The 10,727-nt window shown below is 44.7% G+C and overlaps 1 protein-coding gene across 1 annotated transcript in view; it reads right to left on the reverse strand.

Annotated features, from left to right (window-relative positions):
• The window catches only part of JADE1 (jade family PHD finger 1), a gene marked incomplete at its 5' end in the record, with an annotated part of 31,014 nt that overhangs the window by 5,053 nt on the left and 15,234 nt on the right, over positions 1–10,727 (reverse strand). The window contains 4 exons of the mRNA XM_010146099.1: positions 2,234–2,350; positions 3,020–3,187; positions 4,622–4,833; positions 8,322–8,509. Coding sequence (XP_010144401.1) covers positions 2,234–2,350; positions 3,020–3,187; positions 4,622–4,833; positions 8,322–8,509 — 685 coding nt within the window. The remainder of the gene's footprint in view (positions 1–2,233; positions 2,351–3,019; positions 3,188–4,621; positions 4,834–8,321; positions 8,510–10,727) is intronic.

Below are 10,727 nucleotides of genomic sequence, written 5' to 3' on the forward strand. Positions count from 1 at the left end.
ACCTGGGAGAATACGCAGGCTCATTTTTCCTAGCTTACTGCAGCTGCTCTCTGCCCAGCCTGACTTCCAGCTGCCGGCTTTTCTCATTGTTGTACACATCTCACAGCATCTCTGGAGGATCTCTCCTCTCTCTCAGTTCATCCCGTTAACGCTACTTCCTCTCTATTGCAGCGCCTTTGTATAACATTCCTCTCTGCTATATCAAATTTCACAACACAAATCTAAATATTTCTCACTGATAGCTTTAATGACACCAAGACCTACAACTAAGACAACTCCTCTAAAATGTCAGGCAAAACCTGTAATTTTTTAATCTCTCCCGCATAATCCCAAATGTGGAACTGTCTGAAGTGGCAGGCGGCGGGGCTGCCTGTCGTTGTCCCAAGACCTACAACTAAGACAACTCCTCTAAAATGTCAGGCAAAACCTGTAATTTTTTAATCTCTCCCGCATAATCCCAAATGTGGAACTGTCTGAAGTGGCAGCCGTCGTGCCTGCCTGTCATCGCCGGAAGGGGAGAGGTGGTATCAGAAGAAATAGGAAAGGACACTCCCCTTGCCTTGCACACCACAACTCAAGTGTTCTTCTTTGAACGACTGCAAGTTACCCTCAGAACACATCTGGAGAACGGACAAAACAGTTTCAACTATGCAGCAGCTGCCAACAGGAAGGGAACAGCCCGGCAAGGAGGTATTACAATTGCAGATTTATATGCTGTGGACAGATTTATTTTCTTGACTTAACATTTACTATTTTATACATTCCTTAACTGGAAAGGGACTGATGGGCTTCACTGGCACTGCTGCTGCCTTGCTGTTTTACAACTGTTTCTGGCAACCTCATCAAATGACTCGGAGCAGAGGAAGAAAAGGAAACGGCTAAGACCCACTTTTTAAGAAGTGCAGGACTTCAGGAATTTCTGTGCCTTAATGCTGGTCTTACCATCACGGATCCTGTAACATTAGGCTACCAGGACAGAGAAAAAGCTCTGCTGCTTCAGAGTCTTTATGAGACAGGAGTATCTTCCTAGCTGTCTCGGGGAGCTTTCTGAGAATCGTTTTCTTGAGGTATGTGAAGCACTCTGAAGGTGAAGAGCACTGCCCTAATACAAAGATTCACTTTAACTCTCTTTTCCTAAACAGTCACAACACTGCCCCGAGTAGGTCACCAGTCCTTACCCTCATCATTTGTTCTCGACTAAGTTAGGTTCAAGCTTTGTCTCATGTCTCGGGGAACCATGTATCTCCTCTTTCAAAAATGTGGGGCTTGGTAATGTGTTTCCTCAATATCTACAGATTTTTAAGTGGTTCTTAAAATTATTATTTAACATTTCTGAGTGATTTTCCTCTGTAAAGGATCTGTAAGTGCTTCACAGCTAAGAACCCAATATAAATACACAACGTGCAACCACACTGCCCAGTCCAAAATGCTCTGGTGCAGATCAATTCACTGCTGCTACAGCAGCGTAAAGTGGGAAACTCACACCCAGGAGTTTTTTCCCCCTTAGAAACCCAAAGAACTCAAGAATCTACCCACAACCAGTGGAGGATTTGGGGCTTGTTTCCTCAGCTTGTAGCTGGCTTGAATCTCAGGTCAGACCAAGCAAACAATCTCTCCTTTCCTACTGCTCAAAAAGCTTAATACTAAATGATCAGATACTCTCCTCAACAACTTAAAAGCTGGACCAACAATAAAAGAGTTACAGGAAAAATAGGTACAGCCGGAACAGTCCAATGTGAAGTAGTACCTAAAACCAGAAATTCAAAGCTACAACCTGCTTCACCACCCAAGTGAAGCTGTTCACTTCCACTGACTTCAGAGAGAGCGGGGCACTGCTTGGCACCTTAACAGTTCAGGTTGTTAGAGGAACACTCAGCCACCACCGAGGCGTGCAATGTGTCTCACAAGTCACTAACTAGGGACTAACAGCACAGAACTTCCAGCATTCAAGCTTCATTTTCCTCCGCGGTGCATCCCAGAGATACAGGGGTTCTTCCTCTACTCAAAGGCATACAAGTTTTATTTCACTGGACTAATAAATGTAACGGCATACCTACAAGTTAGGCAGTATTATGGGATGGCCTGGCTATTCTTAGAATTTTACTAGGAAGAGCAAGCGTGCAATTAAGCCCAGAGTAACGAACAGGAAATCACAGAAAGTTTACTGCAGAGACACATTTTTTGTACCTACTAAAAACTGACAAAACTGCACATATCTGTGCAATTAAATTACCTGTATAGATGCTCCAACTTTTTCATTGCAGAGGCTGCACACCAGTGCCCATCGGCTGCTGGGAATGTGAGAAACCTTTGTGATAGGCTCCATTTTTTCTGGGCTTCCGATGCTCACCTAAGAGAAAAAAGGTTAAAACACACAGAGCAATTATTACACTGTTAACTGAAACAGGAAACAATTTTCTCAAAGAAATCCAATTCCTGGTGTGCATATGCAAAACTAGCGTGTTCCAAGTTCCTCAGTTTATAAGGAACTAAAAAATTGTCTATTTAAAAAAATCAGTTCCTCACTGCACGAACAAAACAGTTTCACTGTGAAGCTCTGCGACTTAAAATTATCTTACAGGATGAGTACTTTGAATCTGAGGATCCATAGAAATTCTCACGGTCACATACTGCGACTTAAAATTATCTTACAGGATGCGTACTTTGAACCTGAGGATCCATAGAAATTCTCACGGTCACATCCAAACCTTCCTGATTGAACTTTAATTCTCCATTGACAAAATAAACAGTACTTTGTGTGCTTGTTAAATGAGCAAAGGCCTAATTTTCTGAGGTCTAGTTTTGGTTGACAAAGGCAACATAATTACTTTTCTTTCAGATGATGCTTCATCCCGCCAGATTTTACATCTAACTGAACTTTTATACTGTCTTCCTAAGAAATGCAATATAGATGCTACGCTCAGTGTAGCTACACACACTAGGTGGAACAGTGTTTTTGACACATTTCTTCTCCCCCAGATTCACTGCAGCCCTGAGCTACCAGAGGTTTGGCACCTACCTCTGGAATCCACAGGGCACAGCTAACGTGGACCCACTTGGTTCCACTCCGGGTCGGCTTCATAGCACCACCCTTCTTGGGACACAGCAGACACTTGGGCTGAACGCCGAGCGCGCAGGTCCTGCACAGCCAGCTGCCTTCCGGCACTTTCAGGATCCCATAACATGCCTGTATTCCCATTTACGGGAAAGGGGAGGAAAGCAAAGGGAACAATACGCACTTCTGTTACTTTTTAGCTGTTTACACATACCCTCTCACAACTCTCAAAATGTTCTTCATGGAGTTTCTAACACTTAGCCTGGGGGCACCTCACGGTGCTTGCGTAAACTTAGCCAACCACCTTACCCATTCAGTCCCAAAAAGATCTTTCAGAGAAAGGAGCAGAAGTCATGACCCACTGCTTGCCAAAAGAACACTCCCACTTCAACTGAGAAAATGTTTGCCAGCCCAAAGTGCCAGGGGACTCCTGACAGCCAACCCTGCCAGCAGCGAGCTGGGATGAAGGTCATACCACACAGACATGCGTAATAGAACCGGCCTGTATCAATTCAAAAGGCAAGAACCACAAAAACAAGAGCTCTGCTGTGCAATACTCGGTGTTATCCCAAAGCATCGGGATTTACTTCTTACTCAGAAGAAAAAGTGCACAACAGCAACTAAGATCACTTTTTTCAGAAAATTGCAGCTTTATGGAGACCTCTGTCCAAATTACTGTCGGTTTTAACCTTCTTAAGTCTCAGATTTGACATGATCAGAGACTAAGCATCAGAGAACCACTACAGGTCTAAAAACATCTGCGTTATTCTGAGTATCTTTCAAGACAGCCACCTGCACTTCACAGCTGTCACAGGCGTGTTTCTTTATCACTCGTACAAATGCATTTAAAGTTACACATGCAAGAAAATGCCATTCTTGCTCTTCGGACAACGCAGCTTTCCAAACACCAAAATACAGAGCAAACTTCCTAAAGCTGAGAAGCAAGGACAGGCTGATAGGAAGGCATCTGCCACAGCAAGAAGCATCTGCAGAAACACACATGCTAAAATTGTATCTGTTCTTTCATGCCGGGAGGCCGCCTTAGCTGCCACAAAAAGGTGGCGCAGAGTAGTGCTTCCTTAGCTCAGCTCAGGTCAGCAGCTTCTCCCTCACATCAAAATGACTAACAAATCCCAGCTGTCCCTACTGATCGCCTGGAAGTTTTTTCCCTGTCCTCTGCTGAGCCCAAGCTGCTGATACAAAAGGTGCGTTAGTCCCAGAAGCACGCAGGAAGAGAGGAAACAGAACACAGCAAGAGAAGTGCCCAGGTGAGACTGCACAGCAATGCATATGTGTGTGTTTTGGGAAGGGTACTCCTCACCGTGACACCACACAGACACGGTACTACTTTTAACCTTCTGACTGGGACATTTCTAGAATGACATGTAACAATTCTCCTTCTCAATTATGTAATTTCTGAATTCATCCCACCACTCAATGGCGAACACTGCAACAACTAACAGATCAATGTTTGTCACTGGAAAAAATCCAACCTGCTATCTTTAATGGCTCGGAAAAGTTCCTGGCATCACTCCTACACCCCCCACCGTGCCCTGGCCGCCATACCTGGTGCACGCAAATATTGCATTTGTCACAGAACACCATTTCATTGCCATCTTCTCCATCTGGAGACTGACAGACATCACAGACAACGTCCTCATCATATTCAATCCCAAGTCCTTCTTCTGTCTCAATAGCATGATTCATGTTATCGTAGCATCGTTGTTCGAACTCCTCTACGACCCTTTCCATCGTGTACTCGTCCAGCTCAGGCATCCCTGGGAAACGAGTTGTGACTTATTTAAAGCAAAGAGTGAAAAACCACCATCACACACAACTTCAGCTTCTTTTTTAACAGCCAAGTAGATACAGCTGACCCCCACACATACACATGTCGTTCCTGGACAATCATGCCTATTCCAGCATAAAAAAAAAAAAAAAGGTCAAAATCATCTTATAAATGTATTAAACTAATAAGATGTGGAGTATCCAAACCGATTTTCCAAAATCCTGAGAAAAACTCAAAAACCAATTTGGGCTTCCTGGTCTTGTTCTCATTTTTCCTTCTGGGAGAGCACTATCTATTGCTTTTGCTTCAATTTCGAAACCCTTTGCTTCAATGCTGACTCTGGCAAAAGATTTGAAAGTGTTTTGACCCAAAAATGATGGGGGCAGAGGGGGGAAAGTAATTAAAAAACCTGCCATGATACTTGTAGCAAATTTCAGTTTCTAGCAACAGCTGTTGGTGTTTTACAAGTTCCAACCCAAAAGGGTGCAAGTCCAGCTGAGGTCTCCATCAGAGCATGCTACACCAATAAATAACTTTGTTTTTACAAGTGAAAAACAGAGTTGTAATAAATGCAACATCAAATCTGGGACAGTAAGTAAATGCACCATCTAATCTGGGATTTGGTCTCTTCAAACAGCATCCATCAGAAAACTATTCATGACCACAGCTACAGGCTGGTCATTCTACAGCATTCTAAAGTTCAAATTTGTCAATTATATTAAATTACTATTATAGACCTGCAAAAATATCCGTCGCAAGAAAAATAGCAAAAAAAGAGCATGGTGCTTCCCCTCGGGCTTCCACCTCTCACTTGCCAGGACAATGAGCTGGCTGTAATAGTTGCAGATCGGTGCTACACAGCCTTTACCAAGAAACCACAGCACACACACACCACTGAAACCAAGAAAGCTTTGCTACTGCAAACCATCATTTTCCTCTTGCAAACCGTCATTCAGCACAGGAATTTCGACATTCTTGAATCACTACAATGAAGCTTAGGCTTCACTGAGGCTTAGGGTAGCCCCCTTTTGGTCTAACTCCCAACACTAACGTTCACTATGACATACAAATGGCAATCTCAAGATGAGATCTCAAGTTTAATGAGAAAAATCTTTTTTTTTGTCTCTCCCTCTGAATAACTGAGCGACAAATTCCACAAAATGAAGAAGAAAACAACTTCTCTAGCTCCTCTAGATCAGCAGACGAAGACTCTGCAAAAGTACCTGCAGCTTCCCTTACTGACATGTAAATCCTTGTCAGAGAGATCAGTGCAGCCCATCTACCCAAACTGAGCAGCTGAAGGGTAGCAAGATGGAAGGAACATCCAAAACTGCTGATGAAGGAGTGAATTTTGCCCTGCAGCCCAGAAATATGCTTTTTTTGCCCACTGGAAAAGCAAATTACGGCATTTTTATAGACTAGTTCACAACTAAATGCTAAGCTCAAGATTGCTATCACTTTATAAAAAACTGCTAGAGACAGGGCATCGACTGCGCATTTATGGAGGTTAAAAAAGTAAGGAATCAAGCGGTTCAAATGTTTACATTCATTCTTTTCAAGACAATGATAATAACATACAATTAATACAATAATATAATTAATAGCACTCCAGCAGGTATCAGAGAAAACACAGGGAATTCAACAGCTGCCGGGACACCGTAAGGGAAATGCTACAGCTGCCGATCAGCAAGTACTTCCCTTTTCAAATGCCCATTAACAGTACCTGTAGCGTGCGGTATCTTACAAGAGCACCCAGGTACACGTTTCAAGACCCACCAGGGACTGCCTGGTACTGACAGAAGCATTTCCTCCCCTCTGCGCACCGCAGAACTATGTGGATAAGGATTTAGGGCAAATGAACTACAGAAAACTAGACCAAAACACAACATCGAAGGTGAGATCTGTCAAATCCCAGCTGTTCAGCATTTCCTGGGCAACATGTACTTCTGAAGGTTATGCTGGAGCAGCAGAACGGCTGCCACAGGGATCGTGCACAGGTACAAACCCGCACAATGAAGAACCCCTCTCGTGCGCTTTGTCACCAGTTAACGCTGTGGTAGCCCTCCCTTTTGCCCTTGGAAAAGCCAGACAGAGAGAGAGGATTGTCTGCCTGGGACAGGTGGATTACCAATTGCAAAGCACACTAAGGGGACTTCCTGCTGCTGTTTTCCTGAAGTTAACTGGAAAAGTAACCTGAACTCTTCAATCATAAGCTGTTTTGAAATTGACCAAGCCCAACACTAAACCTGAGCAGGCCTGTCTTAAGATCCAGAAAAAAGGCTTGCCTAAGAGAGCAGGTCAAGACTGGGTCATCTCTTTCTTCCATATGTGGGTCTAAAAAGGAAAAACCTTGACGGAGTTAGAAATGGTCGCTCTGTGGTTTAACACATTCTTGAGGCGTGCCACCTATGGGCTATAGCCGGGTAAAACCCGTGTGACTGAACTGTAACGCAAAGCGGGGAACTGCCACAATGCTAGAAAAAAAATCAACAGTGTTCACCAACACGTCCAAACCTGTCCCATCCAGCACAGCATCTTTCTCCTGGTCTAAGCAATGTGGTCAAAGTTCTGTACTGACTTACAACCCCTTCAGTTCCACCAAAATCCTCCCCCGATGCACACACCTTAGCAAAGACATGCTCCTGTTCTTGCCCTGCTACCCTGTCCCTTCCCACACATGAGCCATCCTGTAGAAAAGGGAACAGTTGCTCAGAGGGTGACAGCTCCTCTTCCTGCTTCGGAACTGGACAGTCACAGTAAGGTTCGGGAGGTTCCTTCAATAAATCACTGCGGGAATTTCTTACTGCCTCGTTCCCTGCTCAATTCCCTTCAATTCAGCTGGCCTAGGTTCTCCAGACCTCATCCTGTAGAAAAGGGAACAGTTGCTCAGAGGGTGACAGCTCCTCTTCCTGCTTCGGAACTGGACAGTCACAGTAAGGTTCGGGAGGTTCCTTCAATAAATCACTGCGGGAATTTCTTACTGCCTCGTTCCCTGCTCAATTCAGCTGGCCTAGGTTCTCCAGACCTCCCAAGACTCCTTGTCTACCTTCTTCGCACTGAACCCCACCAGCTAAAAAGACGATATGGATACGTGACGCAGAGAAAGGTAAGCAAATGAAGGGACTAACTGGGGAAACTACCTGAACGGTCTCTCTGATACTCTCTTCAAGGCCTTTGATGGCAAAATGGGAACTTAGAATTCCCTTGTGAAATGGAAAGCAGCAGAGAAAAAACCCCACGTGGCCAGATTCTGACCTGGTCTAAGCAGACACAACTCAGCATTTACAAACACAAACATCTTAAGGCTTAATCACATCAGGTCTGATGCCCTGTGGCTACCCCAACTCATTTGGTTATCCTGTCTTCATACCTCTGTCATCTCTTCCCACTGCTGCCTTCCCTAAGATCATTCCGAAGATTGCCAGCTTTAAAAACAAGTTTAAAAACCCCACCAACCCAAAAGTGCTCATTGCTCACCCATTTCTTTGAATTCTTCATTGGCAAGTTGCAACCATGCTACATCCACATCATCGAGATCGTACCGACACACGCTGTCCGCTAAGGTTCGAATGTCGACGTAGCCCAGCTCTGGAGGCTCCGAACCTGATGAAACAATGTACTTCCTGGGACGCGTAAAGGTGACAGCTTTCGTCTCCAACACAATCCTAAAACAGACAGACGAGCAGATGTCAGGTACACTGGGCTGCTCAGAGAGTCACTTCCAATGAGGCATTGTGAATTAACAGTCATCAGCATCTGTCTAACTGTCTAAACCACCATCTTGGACCACCGAGGTGGGGAGAGAGAACAGGACAGCGCGCTTCTGTAATGGACTGGTGGCATTAAAAGACATCAGTTGGACTCTTCTAGAAACCAAATTCATTACCAAAATTCTAAATAAAATTAAAAGATTAGAGGATAAAGCTGTGCTTACTCTTACCTGAAATTCACGCTTGTTTAAAGTTAGAGTAGGAAACCTGCATTTATCTAGTGATGCCTGCCAAATACACAGATGTTAAGCTCTGTTTTAAGACTTTACATCAATCTGTTCAACTAAAATACCAAGATCAAGAAAATTGAAGGAAAAAGTAATATTTCCTGCTACTTTTGAAGTTTTTTTTTTCACAATAGTTTGTTTGGGATTTTTGTGTTTGTTTGGGGGTTTTTTGTATGTGTGCGTAGCTACCAGAAGAGCCCCTTCCACAGAGAATCAGTCCTTTGCACTAGCTTCCCCTTCACTTACCCAGGCAGATCCAAGCTCTGGCACCCTGGGTCTGCATTTCCTTTTTCAGAGTCACTAATGTCATGCTGTGCCAAGCACAAATATTAATCAGCTGCTGCTCAAACTACCTTCTCTCAGGTTTTGAAGGCTCCAGCTGGCTAACCACCAACTGTGAAAGCGTATTTTAGCTGCAAGCCAACTGAAATTTTGTTCGACCACAGGCATTAGTTCAGGCAACAGTGAAGTACTGACTGCACATAACTTGTTCTAGGTCAGATTCCTGCAATGCCGCAGCTTTGCAAAGCCAGGAGCTGGGGGCAAAACCACCCACTTCACAAAGGACAGCAGTCATTCTCCCAGCAAGCTGGTGACTTGCCTCCAAACAGCAAGATAACTGTCAGTCCACCTGCAGCACGGTCCTCTCAGCAGAGCACACTGCACCTCCTCTTAGTTAACTGCACACACTGAAATTCAGTTTGGATGAAACCCACTTCATGATGTAACACTGGTACCTCCAGCAGCAACAAGCCACGCTGACAAACGGCTGCCTCCTGCAGCCTGTTGATGATTTTTGGTGCTCTACTGCTATAAGAGAGGAGATAGCTCCACTCCACATAGACACAACTTTCCACTGGGAATAGCCTAAGTTTTACACCAGCCTATTTTGCACCTATCTGAAGTCCACCTTGTTAATTCCTCCTCCTATCAGAAGACCTTGACATGCTGGCACTGTATCTGCACATGTAGATCTGAGCAAACCTTCTACCTCTTTCAGGCTCCTGCACAGCCCTGAATCTTCCCCTCATCCAGCTGACTGCAGAGAACAATCTGAGAAATGGTGGGCAACAGCCAAACGCTGAATTTGGGGCTTCTGAGGTGCAGAAGGGGACTGTGGAAGAAGATGAATGTGAACAACCTTGCCAGGCTAACTGCACTGCCCAAACTGTTTGTGGTCATACTGCACACTATTGAAATATTACAGACTAACACATCTCCGGAGAATTTACTTTAAACTGGGCACTGCTCTCTGAAACTTCTGTACCATAAATTCCTTCCTGAGTGGAAATCAACCTCTGGGCAGCACCCTGCACATGCTGCCTGAATACCGCTGTAGTGCCACAGAAGAAATAAGCACAGGTAGTTTGGCTTCAAAACAAACCACTTTCATCTCTTTCTGTCTGTGATAGAAAGAAGTGGGGGGGGAAGCAACTTATTTCATACCAAAACCCACATTCAATTGAATTATCCCTCTGACCGCGTGCTTACACTCAATCACCACACAGATTTGCTCACTCCACCCCTCAGGATCTTCTCCTGTGTCCTGACCAGCTGCTTCAAGGCCAAAACCTTTTATTCTCTATTACAGACCTCACCAGCATCAGCTACCTATACTGTATCTTCCTTCTGTTCTATACCAGCTACTCTTTGGCTGTCGCCGATTCAATTTACAGAACACCTCCCTCCCCTCCCAAAGTCAGGCGCAGAGCAGTTCCAGCACTCCAGCACCACCACGGTAGAGCTCCAAGTGTCCTATGAGAGGGCAAACAGGACAATAATCAGGCATTAGAGGGCCACTCTGACCAGCAGGTACTCACCAGTAGGACCACACAAGATAGCTCAGCAACTCAAAAAGAGTGCTGCCTCCTGTGCTGATACCTTCT

Source organism: Buceros rhinoceros, unplaced genomic scaffold, assembly GCF_000710305.1.
Source record: "Buceros rhinoceros silvestris isolate BGI_N320 unplaced genomic scaffold, ASM71030v1 scaffold6912, whole genome shotgun sequence".
Taxonomy (NCBI): domain Eukaryota; kingdom Metazoa; phylum Chordata; class Aves; order Bucerotiformes; family Bucerotidae; genus Buceros; species Buceros rhinoceros.